Source organism: Microtus pennsylvanicus, chromosome 1 (assembly GCF_037038515.1).
Source record: "Microtus pennsylvanicus isolate mMicPen1 chromosome 1, mMicPen1.hap1, whole genome shotgun sequence".
Taxonomy (NCBI): domain Eukaryota; kingdom Metazoa; phylum Chordata; class Mammalia; order Rodentia; family Cricetidae; genus Microtus; species Microtus pennsylvanicus.
The window spans coordinates 218,517,481-218,537,352 of record NC_134579.1 but is presented as its reverse complement, the minus strand read 5'-3'; the positions used below and the strand labels follow the sequence as shown (position 1 = coordinate 218,537,352).

At 48.5% G+C, this 19,872-nt stretch overlaps 1 protein-coding gene across 2 annotated transcripts in view; it reads right to left on the bottom strand.

The window, feature by feature from the left end:
- Smoc2 (SPARC related modular calcium binding 2) overlaps positions 1 to 19,872 on the bottom strand; it is a 132,609-nt gene that overhangs the window by 69,721 nt on the left and 43,016 nt on the right. For both annotated transcript variants that reach the window (XM_075951434.1, XM_075951440.1), the window contains exons 2-4: positions 15,789 to 15,960; positions 2,342 to 2,448; positions 736 to 835 (exon numbers count right to left, since the gene is read on the bottom strand). In XM_075951434.1, coding sequence (XP_075807549.1) covers positions 736 to 835; positions 2,342 to 2,448; positions 15,789 to 15,960 — 379 coding nt within the window. The remainder of the gene's footprint in view (positions 1 to 735; positions 836 to 2,341; positions 2,449 to 15,788; positions 15,961 to 19,872) is intronic.

Here is a 19,872-nt window from a genome sequence, read left to right as displayed (position 1 = left end):
CCCAGTTCCTCTGCCTGGCTCACAATAACAAACAGAATCTTGACAGGCAGTGCCTGCCCTTAAATAGAAAATGAATCTGACGCTCAGACCCAAACACTAACATTTCAACCCTTAAATGACAGACTTGTGTTATGTTGCTGACCGCCGATAGGTTTGCCTGTTTTCATCCCACAGCCCAGAAACTGTGATGACAAGATCATTCAGCTTCGTCAGACAGTCTCCCCCAGCAAGTTCGTCAGGTCTGGGCTGGAGAGCGGTTTCACATAAAAATGATCTGAATCACTAATAACCTTTTTTGGTAAAATATTAATGGAAAAGGGACGATTTTATAGACTGAGCCTGCCAGCCCTGTTCCTCTCAGTACATCAAGCTCCTGTCTGAGTAATAAAATATCACACATAAACGTCTGGACACTGCGCGGCGAGGAATGATCCACTTTCTCTCTGAAAACCCATGTATGTAAAAGCGGGACCTTTTGCTTTTTTTGGCCAAAGAAAACAATGGGCCATTCAAGCTGGTGACTCGAGCCTCTGAGGTTGTATTTTCAAGTGACTCAAGCCCAGGGTGTCCCGACGGTGAGCTGTCCCCTGCCCCAGCTAGACAACAGTCCTCACTCTTCTTCAGGTCTACATGGAGTGATGAGTCCAGCGAACTCATCCCCACTCTCTAAATGTCCACTTGATTTGTGGATAAATATGAGCGACATGACCAAGAGAAACAGGAAGTCAGACCTACCAGGGCACCTGGGCGTCTTGTGGGCCACAGCGGTGCCACTGATGGGCCTTCCATTTGGCGTTACGCACCAACAGTAACCCGTGTAGCTGTGACACTGGACCTGCAGAGAAAGAGACAGGAAGGTGAGCTAACCACGGACAGCTCTCCTGCAGAGTCACCTCTGGGGCCTTAGGGTTGCTGAGACGCTTGGGTGATGCATTGGGCTACTCGGTGGGAGCCGTGTGCCCAGTCTTGCCACAGATGTGTGGAGGAACACGGAACCAATACGCTTTATTACATACATGGCGGTGAGAGCTGGGTCCGCTGCAGGGAACCTCAAGCCCTCTTCTCACACGGGGAGAAACCAGGAGGTTTCCCAGCATCTCTCAGTGAGCCCATGGCTGACCAGTGTCCAGTGGTGAAGATGCATCTCTACAGCACCTTCTAGGTTCCCCAGGACCCTCTGTCTGACCTTCAGGTGACTACAGCATAGGCCATATCAGGCAGTGCCAACTCCTCCCCGGGTCTTTCGTCTCTCCTTGTCTCCCAAATGGTGCATGATTATGTTGAGACAGGTGGATTCGCGTCCCATGAGGTCACTGGTGTTAATGACAGCCTACTTTTACTGATTCCAGAACCCACAAACTGGTGGAATCCTGCAGGCAGCTCTCTCTCTCTCTCTCTCTCTCTCTCTCTCTCTCTCTCTCTCTCTCACACACACACACACACACACACACACACACACACAGCACTGACTCTGCCAATCAGAACCAAGCTATTTTTGGCACTGAGTTTGGCTAACAGCATGACCATAGGCAAGCCATGGCTTGATGCAGCAGCATCCAACGGGGGACTCAGTGAGATGGCTGAGTCATGGGGCTTATGGAAGAGCTAAGCTACAATCAAAGCCAGAGTTTGGCCAGCTGACCAGGGCTGATGAGCCTCACTGGGAGAACTGCCCATGCTATATCTATACAGCACAAGGGTGTACACACCAGAGCTGTGATACAGACACCTGTACTAGCTATGGTCTGGAACCTTCCCTCGCATACTTAGTTACCCTGTGAGGCTCCTGAGCTCAGGATCTCAGGAACAAGAGGACTGTTTCCCACTCAACGCACTGGCTCCTTTCCCTTCCACCCTACCCCATCCCTAGTAGTACCTCAGCCACACTGGCCCAGGCTCAGACTCTCCCCCATCCCTGGTACCTCACCCACACTGGCCCAGGCTCAGACTCTCCCCCATCCCTGGTACCTCAGCCACACTGGCCCAGGCTCAAACTCTCCCCCATCCCTGGTACCTCACCCACACTGGCCCAGGCTCAGACTCTCCCCCATCCCTGGTACCTCAGCCACACTGGCCCAGGCTCAGACTCTCCCCCATCCCTGGTACCTCACCCACACTGGCCCAGGCTCAGACTCTCCCCCATCCCTGGTACCTCAGCCACACTGGCCCAGGCTCAGACTCTCCCCCCATCCCTGGTACCTGAGCCACACTGGCCCAGGCTCAGACCCTCCCCCCATCCCAGGTACCTCAGCCACACTGGCCCAGGCTCAGACTCTCCCCCCATCCCTGGTACCTCAGCCACACTGGCCCAGGCTCAGACTCTCCCAGGAACATGAATCACCTGACTGTAGGTACCATCATCATTGCATTCTGGGATGAACACTTGTTGGAACTCCTTCCGGGCCTGTTCCTGGGTATACTTCCTCTCGGCCACACACCTGGACACATCTGTAGGAAGACCGGGGCAGGAGGGGAAGACAACAAATGACTTCTAAAAGACAAGCACACGCTGTTGACGATGCTGCCCATCCCCACCCCCAGCACAGCAGGTGCCTTTCTCTGTGCCACAGGAACTGGGAGGAGCATGTTCATTTCTCACACTATGTTGAAAAGGAAATGAAGACCGGGGACACCCCCAGAATGTGTCTGTGGGGGAGCAGGTAAGTCTGGATGCCTGGAAACAAGAGGCAGGCTCTGTCAGGTCCTTGGGATGCATCCAGATGTAGATGGGAGTCCAGAGACACAGTTCATCTCAAATCATAGGTAACCAACCTGGAGGCAGGTACTGGGTCCCTCACGGCTTGGGGACTGATATTCCATTGTAGCTCAACACCTGGCAGAGCTGAGGCCACCTTCCAAATGAATCAAGATTTGTGTCTTTCCTCTGCACCTGGGTCTCTAGGGTCTCAAAATCTGTACCTAGTGGTCGGGAAAGCATGGTGATAAGAAGTGAGACACCCCACAGCCCATGTCAGAAATGAGGCTGTCTCGGAGATTTGCTCAGTGATAGGAGCCATGAGGACTCCAGGGACTCAATGACTGCTGAAAACAGGGAAGTTGGAAACATCTAAGCGGGTTAAGCAAGGCATTCAGCGGTAAAACGCTGCTTCTGCCCATCAGGCGCTGGGCTCAAACCCCCAGGTGAATGCAAAAAGTATATTTAGGGCCAGTGTAACATGAGGGCCGGCTTGTTGGGGTTTCTGTCCTGCCCGGTACCCCACAGCTGGCAAGCCCCAAAGAAAATCACACAGAGGATTCATAAGATTATAAACTGATTGGCCCATTAGCTCAGTCTACTTATTAGCTTTTGTAACTTATATTAACCCATTATTCTTGTCTACGTTAGCCATGTGGCTCAGTACCTTTTTCAGTGGGGCAGATTACATCCTGCTTCTTGGTGGTCTGGGCAGGAATAGAAGGAATGGGCTTCCTCCTTCCCAGAATTCTCCTGTTCTCATCACCCTGTCTCTACTTCCTGTCTGGTTGACCCACCTATACTTTCTGCCAGGCCAATCAGTGTTTTATTAAAATACATGATTGATAGAATACAGACAATTCTCCCACACCAGGCCAGGAAGATAGTTCAGTGGGCAAGGCACTTACCAACAAATTCATTGACCTAAGTTCAATTCCCAGGACCCACATAGTGTAAGGAAAAAAAAACAACTCTTACAAGTTATTCTTTGTACTATAGGGTGTGTGTGTGTGTGTGTGTGTGTGTGTGCACATGCGCACACACACACACACACACACACTCACAACTCGCACACATCATAGATGAATGGATGGATGATGGTAAGACAGACATACATGCAAATAAATATAATGTAATTTTTAAAAATTTAAAATACATTTGATTCCCATCTAGGGAAAAATGTATCTGAACACATGAACACGGGAACACTGATAGGTTAAGTTCTCATGGAGGGAGAGCGAATGTTTTTGTTTTAGTTTGTTTTTTTTCCTCTTCTGTTGAGCAGAACAGGACCTGGAAGGCATCTGAGAACCACAGGTGAATTCCTGACTCATTCCAAATGCCAGCAAGGAGGCACTGGGGGTGGGTCTAACATGAACCGGGACCCATCCCATGATGCTGCAAAGAGGGGAGCAGTCCTAAGAAGCAAATCCACCCAAACATGGCGAGGTCTGCCGCCATGACCTCCAGCCTTCTTCTGTTTAACCGTCACACCAGCCACAGTGAATTCAATCCCGGAGGAGGATCAGCTCCCAGCTTTCCAGCCTCATGGTTGAAATACACTGCAGCCTCCAATAGACACCGCATTCTAAACTGCCCGTCCCTCTTCTCTCCACACTCACTCCCTGGAGCTACAACCTTCATTGTCACTGGGGGAACTGACCGGAGGCATCAACTTTAGCACAGCAGCTCCAGGGGACATGGGTGAATCTGAAGAAACTTTTCAGACAGATATCATGGTCTTCTAGAATTTCTCAGGCCCTTTCTGAGTAAGTAAAGTGTGTAGCTGCCATAGACCTTCATGTCTGAGAGGCGCCCTCCACCTGCTCGAGCCTCCTGCCATCTTGGCCTCTGGCCTGGCATCAGGTGCTCCTAGTATATATTTTAATTTTTAATTGCGTTTGTGTGTGTGTGTGTGTGTAAGAGAGAGAGAAAAAGAGAGAGAGACAGAGATAGAGAGGGGTGTGAGGAAGTACAGAGTATATGTGTGCATAAGAGAGAGAGAACATCTGTGAGACAGACAGACAGACAGAGTCAGAGGTTGTAGGGGACACCTCAGCATGTGAAGGTCAGAGGTGACATTCTTGTCCTTCTTCCATCGGTCTACCTGAAACAGGGTTTCTCTCTGAACCTGGCGCTTACACCCATTTGACTAGGCTGCTTGGCCGGGAAGCTCCAGGCATCCCCCTGTCTCTGCCTCCCCAAAGCGGGGATCATAAGCTACGTGGTTATTTCCTGGTTTTATGTGGGTAGTGGGAATTGAACTCAAGTCTTCATGAGTCTAAGGTATCCCTTTATTGAATGCACCATCTCTTTGAGCCAGTGCTTGGTTTCAATGCGCCATAAAACCTGTGACATCAGAGGGTCAGAAACCTACCACCCCTGAGGGCCAAGGCCACCTGCCCTCCATGCCTCCCTTCAGACATTTGCTGTCAAGTCTGTTCAAGGTCTCCACCAGCGAGACCCATCCTCCCATGGCCCGGTCTGTGGGGGATTTGCAGCCTGAAATGGCAACATAGTATTGTGGGATTTCAGTCCTTTTAGCCAAGGACTTGGGGCAGCAAGCTCGGGGAGTGGTCTCCACTGCTATGTGACAACCGACAGGCTGAGGGGAAGGGTCTCTTGCTCTAGGAGAAGAGCAGGCAGCTTGCTGTTGACGCTCCATCCCCTTAGGGCAGCATCTAACCTGTTCTGAATAGTGAGTGTTTAACCTATTACACATCTAAATCAGTTCTTTCCCACCTCTTCCAGAAGCTCTATAGGTTCACACTAAAATCTCCTTGTATGCTTCCCCTGGCCCTAAACTACTATGCCCTGATGTTCCCAGCCACACAGAAATCAAACTCTTACACACCTTGAACATTGTATTTTCTCCAAACCTAAATTTTGAGTCACTTTTGGTGGAACAGAATAGAAATTTTCTTTTAGCAGAATTTTGTTCACTGGTGTTTAGCTTATCTTACTGATTTTTATTCTTTGCACTCATACAGATTCTTTAGACAATAAACAACTCTCCTGTCCAGGGCCCTTGCTGAGAGAGTTTACCCAGGGCCTTTAGTTTCTGTCTGAATCTTAAATCCTCAAAACCTAAGCAAAATAAATATCACCGTGGTACCACTGAACGGCACATAAAATCTCCCCCCTCAGCCATTTTCCCGTTCAGGTCAGTGGCATTTACTGCATTCCTGATGGCGGGTGACCACGGCACTCTGCCGTCTCCATCCTCTCCAGATTCGGGATGGGACTGCCACCCTGGGAAGACTTCTGTATGCAGTACACAGACACCTTCCATCCCCGCCCCTTTCCTCATCCATAGACTTGCCTAGTCTGGACATTGTCTATGGAGAACTACATGCCTATAGTTTATCACAGCAAACCCCAGCTTCATCACAGACCAAGAGCCAGCATTTTCGGGTTTGCTCACCCACGGACGGCTTATCCCATCTTGCGGAATCACATACCTGTCAGCTCTGAGTGCCTACTCTCACGTCCTCTGGGTTTAAACACAGGGGCAGCATTGCTGTGCCACAGAAGACCTTGTCAGCAGAGGAAAAGCTGCTGAGACCTCCACACTGGCTGCACTGTCTCACGTCCCACAGGCAGGACGAGGGTTCCAATGCTTCACCTACATACTTGCTCATGCTTATATCTTCTCTCCTTTTAAATGGCCCTGGCCATCCTAGGAAACACAACTCTTGGTGCTTTTAAAACTATGTCATATGTCATATGACATATGTCTATGTCATAGGAAAATAGCTAGAACTGGAGGGATGAGTTAGCAGTTAAGAGCACTGGCTGCTCTTCCAGAGGGCCCAAGATCAGTTCTCAGCACCCACACTCGGCAACTCACAACCATGTGTAACCCCAGCTCCAGGGATCCAATGCCCTCCTCTGACCTCTGTTGATAGACACACAAACACACACAGACACACACAGAACAGAGCATATACTCATACAGAAACACATACACAAATATAGTCACACAGACACATGCACAAAAGAAAATTTCAATTCAATAAATGTATTAACAATTTAATCACCTAATTAGGTGATTAATCACCTAATCACAATTTAATCACCTAATCACCTAATTTACTTTTCACTAGAACAGAGAATATATCTTTGGTGCAAATTTAATTAGACATTCTGAGACCTTTTGCTCTGACCCGACAGAGCCAAGACTTTACAAATAAAACAGCCAGGCACCACTAACAATATCCAAACAGAATATTTTGGTAAATTGTTAATACCAATACATTTTGGAAGCAACTTTTCCCCCAGTCTCAATTGAAGAGTAAAATAGATCCCAGGCAGTCGCACGATTGTTGGCGTATACATTTATATTAGTCCGGAAACCGGCTCTTGCTAGGAAGAAACAATGGACAGAGGGTTGCTGTGGTTATTTCTGCTATTTTTTTTTTAAAAATCGGAAGCAAATAATTTCCCTTCTTCCTGAAGCCACTCAAACAATAACCAAGCAATGATTATTCTTTTACCAAAGAATCTTGGTGAGAAGGGTCTCAGACGAGCAGTCAGGGCACATTTTCATGAAGCTTGTGTGAAGAGGCAGCTTGGGGTCTCTGGGCACAGTGGGCGCCTCCTTCAGGGACCCCTGTTGGGGAGCAAGTGAGGACCCCAGGTCCTTGCTCATGCCTGCCCATGCTGAGATGTTGCGTGCCAAACTACAAACAGTGCCTCTGTCTTTGCTCTTTCTATCGCTGTGATCGGCACATGCGCAGGAGTAACTTGGAAAGCAAAGGGTCTATTTGGCTTAAACTCCCATGTTACAGCCCATTGTTGGGGGAAGCCGGGGCAGGAACCTGGAGGAAGAAACCCAAGCAGAGGCCATGTAGGAATTCTGTTTACTGGTTTGCTCCATATGGCTTGCTCGACCAGCTTTCTTATAGAACCCAGAACTACCTGCCCGGGGGTGGCCACACCCATTATGGGTTGGGCCTTCCCACAGCAATTATTAATCAAAAACATGCCCTCACAGCCTTGCATACAGGCAATCTGATGGAGACATTTTCTCAACTAAGGTTCTTCTTCCCAGATAATTCCAGCTTGTGTCACACTGACAACAGTAACTAAAACATAACAGCCTCTAACAAGTGTCTTGTGAGGCACCAGCTCCTCTCGGAGGTGAGTAAATGCCTTGGTGCCTTCTAGCATGGGACAGGGCAGCCAGACCAGATTTGGAACTGGTGTGGCAGATGAGGACACAGGTCTGAGTCTGTGGGCCACTCGGTTGCCATAGTTACTGCAATGACTGGCCATGTGAACTCTCTAGGGTCAGGAGTAGTTTTCCCTGCTCTTGCCTGTGGCTCTGTGTAGTGGTCACAGAAATGACAGACAAGGAGAGCCTGCCTTTGATTTTCACTGCCGCAAGTAAAGGCAGACACTGTGTTCCTACGCTGTAATACTTAGACTCTACCCACTTGCAATTTAAGGCCAGACTGAAAAAAAAGAAAAAAGAAAGACAATACTACTGTGACCCTTGGTTTGGAGGCACACTTCCCATCTATACAGTGGGGTGCTGTGGTAGGGAGCAGAGGCAGATCACTGTCGTCTCTAGTGGCAATCAGCTAAAACAACTTGTCCTGCACCGATGATAGCAGAACAGTTAGTCCTTCATACGACAGCGGGGAAAATATGATTACAGAGCTAGAGGAACAGAGACAAAATTTCATCCTAGATTCATAAGATAGAACATAAAGAATATAACTGGGAAGTGCCACATACAATCGGCGCTGTGAAGGGACACGAAGGTAAGCAACGAGTCTCCCCACCGTGTGGTAAAGGATCTAACACACGTTTCCACAGTGTGTAAACACGGGGCCTCTGACCATCACAGTTTCTGCCACAAGAAACCACATCACTCCTGCACGTCAAAATGGATGATGTGGCCCCTGGTTCTTTAGAGGGAAGGTTTGACTGCCAACCCTCCAGAGGGAGAGCCTGGCTGAGGCTGTGCCCGAGGGCCTCTGTGTCCCCGTGGAAGCTGCACCCTGAGGTCGCAGTGGAGCAAAGAGGAAAGGCCGTTTCCGGCTCAACATTCCACAGCTTTTGCTTGTGCTCCTGGCCCGGGCTTGGCTGGGAAAGAGATGAAGTTCCTACGGTGACTTCTCAAGTCTATGAAGACAGCAGCAATGGAAGCTAAGCCTGGTGCAGGTAGGGATGCAGCAAGCGACCAACTGGCAGGGCTAGGGACTCCTAGGGCAGAGCTGATGTCTCAGAGGACTGTATACATCCTGGGAAACAAAGAAATCCAGGCCAGGTACAGAAGAGAGCAGAGTAACAGACTCTCAGGCACACCCAGGAACAAAGCTAAGCACACCCTCTCTCTCACACTGCGCACACTGCACCCACACTTCGACCTGTGTGCTCACATGTGTACTTGTGTGTGCTCACACTCACACCCGTGTACAGTCCCACGCTCACACCTGCATTCATGTACACACATGTACCCTCACCCCTACACAGAGCTCTTGTGGGATGCAGGTGGGTCCACCCACCATGGCAGCGGCCAGCAGAACCATCCAGGCTATTCCCACAGGTCAACCCAGCCCCACATGAGGCTGCGTGCTTCCCAGCCTGCCTCGGTGTTTCCTGAGCATGGGGTTGCCGTCTTCAAAGGTGGGATCATAAATGTGTACAGACAAGGGGTAAATGTTGGCGTTTGCGATCCAGTTTTTAGATTGCTAGTTGTCCACCAGCAGAAGTGGGTTAGAAAGAGGAAGCCTTCAAATGGGAAGAGTTCCCATTCAGCGGCTCTTACTGCTCGTTTCGGAGGGAGACAGAGTGTTCTCCACGCCACTGTGGAAGGATCCTTACTCCTAAGCCTCTCCAACTCTGGCTTCTCCATCTTGGGGGACTGAGAACAGCTGGGGAGTTGAGCTTGGGTGGAGGTTCAATAATCGGTTTTTAATCTCTGTTAAATAATGGTGGTAAGGGCACTGTGACCTGTCCTGACAGTGAGAACTCAGAGCAAGGACAACCTTGTGTCCCTGTCACGGGGTCGTCTGCCCGTGGCCAACCGTGAGCCCAGGCCCCTTAGGCCTTCCCAGAGACCGGGGTTGTATCTCTGCTATGTCAAGGATCCTGGCACTGATGGGCAGTGGGCACAGGCGGACGAGGCTAACAGGCAAACACCTGCGTCTCCCTCTCACCCCACATGAGTCCACATCAAGCGCTTGGTCTAGAGACCTTCAAGGGAGCTGTTTTCAGAAATCCATTATATCTTTGTTCCCAGAAACCTCAAAATAACTCAAAGACTTCCTAGCATGTGGCCTTTTCCTTTATTTTCCTCGTTTCTCTCCCCTTTTTTTCTGATTCAGTTCCAGAGATTTTGTTGAAAAGAACAGCAGCCATATTGGTCTCAGATCAAAAGAAAAATATTAATGTGTTTTCTGAGTTCTGAAAACACAAACTCCACAAATTTCTATGAAAACACAAGAAAAATCCATCAGCCTAAACCACTGCAATTCCAGCCAGGGTCAATGTCAAATCGTGACATGAGACGCGGACAACATTTTAATCCTATTTAATTAAATGTGGAATAAAATATTTTAATCGTTGTTTCCAAACCAGCACATGCAAACGAGACAGTCTCACAAATCTGTCACCCACAAAAATATGTAAAAATGGCCTCAAAATACAAATGCCAGCTGTAATGGAACACTCTACAGTGGGGCCAGCTTCCACACCAGCAGAACACAGGGAAAGGCTGGGTGAAAACTTCATGAAGGGGCGAAAAGGAAAACTTGATCTCCTGACTCTTCATCTCTCTCAGGGGAGCCGGGCTCACAGGGGTCTTACAGAGTCCACAGCATTGGTTGTCTCTGACATAGGACAGAAATGATCAGGCTGATACAACTCACCCTGGGGCAGCCAATGCTGTGCCTGGATCTCAGGCTGTGGGGTCCATTCCCATAAGCCATCTCTCCCCTGGTTGTCATGCAGGTCAGGAGAGGTTACCTACTGGGCTTTAGGGACCGGATAAGCAAAACCTGGTGGTATAAGCCACTCTAGGCAAAGATGCCAGCCCTTGTGTTATTCCTTATACCCATGTCTTAGGTGAAGATATAGCCCCAGCAAACAAAATTCACTGACCACAGATGGGGGTTTCGCCTGTACCCTAGTGTGCCGGAGGTGTGTGATGGCCACCTGTCTTTAAGAATGCATGTGTGCAAGATATTCGTCAGTATTGCTATAGGATAGGGTCATTTCAGGTCCCCTATCCTCAGCTGCCCAAGTAACTAACTGGGGACCTTGGCTTGGGCTCCTGGGAGCCACTCTAGGTTCAAGTCTCTTGCCAACCCTAAGGGGGCTCCCTTAACTAAGAATTGTGCTTCCGTGCTCCCCTATCCAACCTTCCTTTATCCCAATCCTCCTTTTCCCCCAAGTTCCCCCCATCCTCCCCTTCTCCCTTTTCTCTCCCCATCTCCCCTTACCCCCATCCCACCCCACCCCCAAGATCCCAATTTTCTCCCCAGCAATTTTGTCTACTTCCCATAGCCAAGAGGATAACTATATGTTTTTCCTTTGGTTCACCTTCTTACTTAGCTTCTTTAGGATCACCAGTTGTAGACTCCGTGACCCTTATTTATGGCTAGAAACCAATTATGAGTGAGTACATCCCATATTCATCTTTTTGGGTCTGGGTTACCTCACTCAGAATAGTGTTTTCTATTTCCATCCATTTGTATGCAAAATTCGAGAAGTCATTGTTTTTTACCACAGTGTAGTACTCTAATGTGAACCTTCATCTGGTGATGGATGGAGATAGAGACAGAGACCCACACTGGAGCACTGGACTGAGCTCCCAAGGTCCCAATGAGGAGCAGAAGGAGGGAGAACATGAGCAAAGAAGTCAGGACCACGAGGGGTGCACCCACCCACTGAGACAGTGGAGCTGATCTACTGGGAGCTCACCAAGGCCAGCTGGACTGTGACTGAAAAAGCATGGGATAAAACTGGACTCTCTGAACATGACGAACAATGAGGGCTGATGAAAAGCCAAGGACAATGGCACGGGGTTTTGATCCTATGCAATGTACTGGCTTTGTGGGAGCCTAGCCAGTTTGGATGTTCACCTTCCTAGATATGGACAGAGGGGGGAGGACCTAGGACTCACCACAGGGCAGGGAACCCTGACTGCTCTTTGGACTGGAGAGGGAGGGGGAGAGGAGTGGGGGGAGGGGAAGAGGAGTGGGAGGAGGGGGAGAAGGATGGGAGGAGGGGGAGGGAAATGGGAGGCTGGGAGGAGGTGGAAACTTGTTTTTTTTTCTTCCTTTTCTCAATTAAATAAATAAATAAATAAAAGACAGTGAAGCCCTTGAGGGAGGATCAATGCAGTACCACACATCAGAGAGAAACCAAAAGTGAATTCTTTGTCTATATAAGATTAGATTTAAAATACATAATTTTCATTAATTAAATTTCATTATGGCACTTTCACACATATGTATCATTGTACTTTGCTCATATGTAAGTATCCACGATGGCCAATTACTTTAAACAGTGGTTCTAAATCAGTTTTTCCCCCAGAAATTAAGCTCCAATCCTAAGTGCTCAATCCTAAACACATGCAAATAAAAGCAACACTAATTGGAAAAAAAAAAGAATGCATGTGTGGACGGTACCCTCTCCTCCAGCTCTGTGTTTGCTGCCTGGGCTGGCTGCTGCCCCACATAAACACCGCTCAGAAAACTACTGGAGTCTGTGGTATTTTTATTGTAATCCTTTCTATTTAAGTTAAACTTATTTGGAGAGGTGTCGCATCTGACTGCCTCTCCCCATCATGTTTTTAGAGGTCTCACGTTTATGATATAAAATTTCCCCTGTGAAGAGATGAGAACTCCACCGAGGAAATCACCCAGAAACAGAGGCTGCCTGTAAACTGTACTGACACGGGACACGCTGAGAAGATATCTTTGTCCACTTCTAGCTGGACACTGTCACAAAGAAATCAAATTGTGACCAGAGCCAGCAACAGCCCAAGTCCTGGGGAGACACCTCGCCCTGGGGACAGGAGAGCCCCCCACTGTCATTTCGCCACCCTTGAGAACATGAAGGGCCTCATACAGCTGTCCTCACATTACTGGTCCTCAGAAACCATGGCAGCAGCTGCTCAGTCTGACCACTTCCTTGCGGTCCTTCAGCAGGACACCCAACCGGGGTCATCCAAGAGAATGTGGCAGGAAGCAGGAACAAAAGACGGCCAGGCTTTGTGGCTCTACATGACGACCGCAACTTCCCACCACGCTCATTTCTGACCTCCTAGGCAACTGCTTCTAGAAGTTTCTCTCAGGATTACATCCTGGTATTTAAAAGAATTTTTCATGTGTTCCTCTTCCTTCTATGCACATCTCCGAGATGAGTAATCGTCAAGGCATAAAATGACACCGACATTTTCTTGAAATGTACGTTTAGACGCCGATGAGGGACGGACATGAAGCCAGGTGTTGACTGCTGTCATCCCAACTGCCCGCAGCTCCTGGCACAATGCCCGGAGGAAACCTGTTAAACCCGAGGACACTGTCAGCCGCACCGTCTTTTCAGGTGTGAGAGAATACCGGGCAGAGCAGTCTGGGACTGGAATGCGAAAGTGGAATCATACACAGGACTCCTTGAATTTGGAAGTATTCCTAAAGTAAACATTTGATCTCTACAGTAAGCAGATTCTGGAGTCCGGATAGGGATACGGCAGCAAGAGGCTGTCTTAGCACAGCTCCACATACTAACACGGAGAACCCTGCCTCTTCCTGGTACCATAGGCACCATCCTGCCAGCATGAAACCAAGCCACCTCAGGAGAAGGTCTGGGGACAGATTGGGTAGCCTCCATATCTGAGCCCAACTGAAGACACAGTCAGAAACCTCTCAGAGCGCAGAGGAGGCACTGTGAGGAAGCACAGATTACTGGGATGTCCACCAGTACCACCTCACTCTCAAGGGCCCACGGGGTGGAGCTGAGTGGAACCATCAGGAAGGATTCTCTGAGACTGCAGAGCACTGTTCGAGGAGTCTTTTCAGGAAAAAGGAAACAGTAACCCACCAAAGTGATCAACTCTAAGCAAATGTCGAAGCCTAGTGCAAAGCTTGGTGTGATAGAAGCAGACAGGTGTAGTGTTCATTAAAACAGAGTCACCCATGGCCTTCCGGAATGTGCTGAGAGCGTGCATGTGTGAACAAGTACATACGCAAGAATCCATGTATATGGCTGCATGCTCATGGGACATAGATCACGTATAAGAATCATGCATGTGACTCCATGTGTGCACCACAATGATTAAAAATTAGATTTTTCTCATTCAAGTTTCCTCTGAAGAAGCTAAAGCTAATATTCAGTTTACTACAAGCTAAACATCCAGAGACAAAGGGCAATGGTGTGGGGTATGTATGCCATGTCAGGTAGATGAGAGTCAATACGTTATTTGGGTTTTTTGTTTTGGTTTCCCAATAAACAGGAATGGATGTTTAGGGATGAATAAAAATGTCATTTGTGCTGGGCGGTAGTGGCACACTCCTTTAATCCCAGCACTTGGGAGGCAGAGGTAGGCAGATCTCTGAATTTGAGGCCAACCTGGTCTACAGAGTGAGTTCCAGAACAACCAGGGCTACACAGAGAATCCCTCTCAAAAAGAAAATCTTTATTTTCAAATGTCCTCCTTCCCTTGTAACTGCTACCAGTGGCCAATGATCACCAATGGGCTTTCTGTTTGTTTGTTCCTTTTCTGCAGTGCTGAGTATTTTTGCTGCAGTATTGGGTTTCTGTCTTTTGTTTGTTTTGATGAAACAGGGTCTCACCGTGCAGCCATATTGGCTTTGAACTCAAGGTGTTCAAGATAAGGATTAGAAGCATGAGCCCCCCTGATTAGCAGTCCTGACCCAGCCAGAGGCAGTCCTAGCCTCAGTTCTGGGCACTGAACCCAGGGCTTTTACTCATGCGAGGCAAGCACACTACCACTGCACTTCCTCCCAGCCCTCTTCTCGCTTGCCACTTGCTGTGTGATCTTGAAGAAGTCTCACTAAGTAGCCCAGGCAGGCCTCGACCTCAGGATTCTCCTTCCTCAACCTCCCGAATACTGGGATTGCAGGTGTGCCCTACCACACCTGACCAAAGTGGAAACATTTGGCCTTGTCAGTAGGAGAGCGCTCTGAGCTATCGGACAGCCTGTCTGCATTATCTGCAACAGCAATGCAGGTCTGCCTACCAGTACCGTGGCCTGCGACAGCAAGAATAAACAGTTCGGCAACTTGGTTAATTGCAGGCAGAGGCAGGGCCCTGGTGGCGGTTGGTGTGGTTGGGCTGTTTAGATGGGAGGCTTGTCGGGGTTAATGGCTCATCAACTACATCTTCCCAAGGCCAGTTTAGTCTGTGTGGTCTTGTTCCCAGAGATTCGGAGAAAGTAAATCCCCTTTGAAAGCTCTGTGTGTGCTTGCCACCAAGCTGAACCCCTCATTACCGCAGGAAGCTTTTCCAGGCTTACTCTAAGCCTTAACTCTGGATCTAGCTGCTAACCAGAAGGCTGACGAGTTCATGGGTAAAGTCTACACCAAACTGACTGACGGGGTGTGAACCTCACTCACTAAGAAGACCTGGCCGTGATTTTAGAGGCACTGTAAGGGGAACACAAATAAGCCCGAAGCACTGTGGTAAATTTGTTTTACAACAACATGAAACACTCTGGGAGCGTTGGACAATTAGTAAAAATGACTGCTTTGTGGCTGGACATAGACTGGTTGGTAGAGTCCCTACTAGTATGCAAGAGGTCCTGGTTTTAGTCTCCAGCAGACCATAAGCCAGGTGTGGTGGTACCTGTCTTTAACCCCAGTACTCTGGATTTGGAGGTGCAAGGGTCAGAAGTTCAAGGCCAGCCTTTGCTACATAGTAAGTTCTAAGCTAACCTGGGCTACCTAAAACTCTCAAAAAGATATTATTACTTTGAAATTCATAAAAATTACTCTTCACATGCTCCGAGAAGTAATAACCAATATGAGACTTTCGAGCTGTTAAGTGCGAGAATAAGTCAGTTATCCACGCCCTTCCACGCAGGCTCTCTCTTCTGGCTACGACCGTCACGGCTCACCTTTGCAGTTCCCACGGTGGGCGATCTCCAGCTGTGGATCTTTGCACTTCGCCCGCTGGAACTCACATCGAGACAGGAAGGTCCTCCCGTCGGAGGCGCAGAGGGGCTTCTGGGAGGAGCTGGGGCAGTCCAGGCTGCAGTCTCTGTCTTTGTCTTGGTCAACTCTCAAGAACTTGGGGGAGAGAAAGAAGCAAGAGAGATTTAAAGAACTCTTCCTGGGCAGAAAGCAGTCTGCTCCACAGGAACCCAGAGCACTCAGAGAACAGACCAAAGAAATACGGTCTCTCTGAGCTCACACCTGACAGAAACCGCAAGTCAACCTCTCAAAAGGGTAAGTAGTCCATGTCACTAGTAGGTGATCACTGGCTGCAAGTTCAAATCTAAGGTCTGGTGGGAAAACACACGCAGCCCTTTATGAATGGAAGGTGCTCCTCCACTCCACTTGCTTCCCCTGGGGAACCTGTAAACACAGGAAGGTTCCTTGCCATCCTCTTAAGAATCTGTAGATGCTCAAACTCCTAGTAACCAGCTTCTTAATGTAAACTGAGTCCCCCCCCCCGACCTGCACCCCACAAGAAGCCATCAGCTGTGGAGAGCTACACTTCAGCATCCTTATTGCAATTTTTAAGAGTCCTCTTCTATGGCTTCCTGTCTAGGCTGCTACTTTTTTGTGGGGGGTGGGTAAGGGTTGTCACAGATGGTTTCTATGACTCTTTCTCAACTGTGAGTCTGCAGCCATAGAGACCACTGCAAAAGTAGCTTCCTCACCCTTACAGGGGATCATGGATCGTGGACTTCTGCATGGTTTCTGGATTCAGGGCAGACTGTGGACATCCACATTGGACTTGAGTTTAATGTTTTATTTTGTTTCTTTCTTCTTCTTTTGTATGTGTGTATACCCCAATGAACTAGGATCTTGGTTTTCTTTTTGATTTTTGTTGTTGTTGTTTTCTTGAGACAGTGTGTTATTATTCCCAGGGTGGCCTCAAACCTGCCATGGAGTTGAGGGTGGCCTTGAACTCCTAATTCTCCTACCTCTACCTTCTAGGTTCTGGGATCCCTGGGGCCACTATGCATTGTTCATCCTGCAATTTTTAGCCTTATGTTTTGAAAGTTTTTTTCCAACAAATGTTTTGTTGAATAAATGTTTGGTCCCATAATTGAGAAGCTACTGTACCCCTGAGAAATGTTTTGGACTCCTCATGCCACACATGGCCCCACTTCAGGAAGAGCGGGGATCAAAGTGGCCACCCTTCCTCATAAGTTCTCACAAGAATGGGTAGCACTGAGACCCTCTTAGTAGGGACATGGGGGTTACCCACGGACCATTTTGCATGTAGTTCCCAAGAGCAGATTTCCCAATCCATTGGTTCTTCCTTTCCTCTTTCGTGCCCTTGAATCCCCTGACTCCTAGGGAAATCTCGATCCAGACACTCCAGCCCTGCCTATTCTCCTTGGATGAGGGATCAAGCACCCTGGACAGCATTCATCTTGCTTCTATTCTTCATGCCCATGACCCTGTCCTGTCGAGGCGTGCATCAAGCCAGATAGAAGAGCAAGCACAATGACTCCCAAATGACAGGAACTAGGAGCCACCACAGATGCCATCACTGCCAGGTATTTCCTGATTTGGCATTAGCAATGCATTAAAAGGGAGAAATCTTTTTAAGGGTGAAGTGGAGATAAGGAGGGGAGGGGAGAAAGAAGAGCGGGAGGAGGGGAAGAGAAGGAGGGGTGCTGGGGGGTTATGCATGTGCCACACACCCAACTACACTTTCTAGGCAGCTGCTCAAGGTGGAGAAGCTCTTTACACCTGCCTCTCTCCTCCCAGCAAGAACTCTTAAGCGCTTGTTCTTTTCATCATGGATAACCCAAAGCAATTCAATCTTGTGCTAGAAAAACCATAAAGAAGGCAAGAGGCACATGGGAAAACCCTGGAGGTGCACAGGTTAGAGCACCCTGAGGGTCCGTATCGAGCTTGCTGTCTTACACAGGTCAGGACCACCTGCCTAGGAATGGTGATGCCAACAGTGGGCTTGGTCCTCCTACATCAATTCATCATCAAAGCAACCCCCCTCAGACGTGACATAGGCCAATCTAATCTAGGGCTTTCTTCTGACTCTATGCTTGGCCAAATTGACATCTGAAACTTAACTAGAGCAGTGAAGCTCTCATGAATGTCCAAGTTTAAACTAAAAGGAAAAGATTTAAACAAAATCAAGCCAGGTAAGAAACAGGGGTGAACACTCTCCACATCCTAATATAGAAAAATCCCTGCTACAGCACTGATCAGACCCTCGTCAGTCACAATACAGGGGAGCTGAGGTAGCACCTGGAGCAACAGCATGTCACCAACAATACACACAATGGCTGTAAGATTCCACAAGTTCTTCCTGAACCACGGTCCTCCACAGTGCTTGTGAGTGTTTCTCATGATGCAAAGTCCCACCTCTGTTGTCAAGACCCATGTTTCATTTAGATACAGATCCTTAAACAAGGCACCACCAGGGAACGGGGCTGAAGCAAAGACAGTGCTGGATAACTATGAGATTTCCTGGAGATGGGGATTCTCAGAGCCCACGGATGAGTATTCATTGCCATTCCGCAGCTTGAAGTTTATGGACAAACGATACCACAAGGTCTGATCTCAAGGTTTGCAGCCCCACATAGGTCCTACACTGTCCCCAAGGGAAATGGTCCCCATGAAGAAGCAACATAGGCTCTCCTTCCTCCTCATCTCCAAACAAGGCAGGTCTCCAGAGTGAGTGTAGATCTCAACTGTGATAAACAAAGCCTTCAAGTTCGGGATTTAGTTCCGACACCTCAGCAAGATGGGTGGAGCAAGAGAGCCTCTACACCTCACTGCCTCTGGGTTATACTTGCAGACTTCTGCAACGAAGAGAAACTGCTGAATGAGGTGCATGTTGTCATGAATTACAGGACTAGATGAAATCTGGGGGCCGGAAAGGCACCTGTGTGGCCAGGGCAGACATGGGGAGACAGTAAGACAGGCTCGGGGTCTAAAATAAAGGATAGGTCTTGGTTTCAGAGGTTGAACATGCATTGTGCCCTGGGCACTCACAGCCTCTTCTTGTGTGAGGTAGAGATGATAAAACAGCACCCATTTTATAAGGATCACTATGAGCATAAATGACGGCTCTCTGGAAAACATCTTGACCAGACGTGAAGAAGTCACTGGCAACGAGCCCTAAGAACCTGGAGTCCATTATTTAAGATGTACATGTCCGCTGTGGCTTTGTTCCAACAGTCACACAAAAACCACTACACCATGTGAGCTTTGGGCAACCCTCCCATGTGTGGTTATTTCCAGGTAGAAGATTGGAGAGTGCAGAAAAAAAAAAGAGTGAAATTAGGTCAAAAGGTGATAGTTAAGTCTTTCAAGAAAGGGTTTAAAACAGAAGCTCAGCTCTGTCCCAGGGTGGCTAGAGTCAGTTAAGGGACATCTGGTGACCGGTGGACAGGGAGAGGCCAAGGCTAGAGGTCAGTCTCTCAGGACCAAGGATGGGGAAAATGTCACCTTGCATGAGGAGTTAAGCAAGGCCACTCAGGATGCAGGTGCAGTGAAGAACCCAAGCCCACCACCTTGCTGGAGATCTCTGAGCTAGAGTCCTAGACAGAGGGAGACATCAAGACGTCCAGTAGTCATTCCCTCCCCCACCCACTTTCTCTCCCTCCCCTGATTTATGGTATTTGTTTTAGTGGACATAAAACCTTGTTTGCATATTATAGGCATATTAGATCTGCCCATTTTGGGCACTAGGATGGCATTTCCTATCATTCTCTCAACTTCTGCTGTGTTTGGTCAGGAACACACAGTCTGGGCTCAGGTATGGGTCAGGCTGTCCTTCTTGTTCTATGATTCTCCTTCTCAAACCCCCAAACATATCTCTCTCTCTCTCTTTCTCTCTTTCTCTTTCTCTCTCTCTCTCTCTCTCTCTCTCTCTCTCTCTCTCTCTCTCTCTCTTTCTCTCTCTCTGCCTCTCTTTCCTCCTCCTCCTCTTTTTCCTCCTCCTGCCCCTCCTCCTCTTAACTACTCTCAGTGATGAGAATAGATACCTTTGCT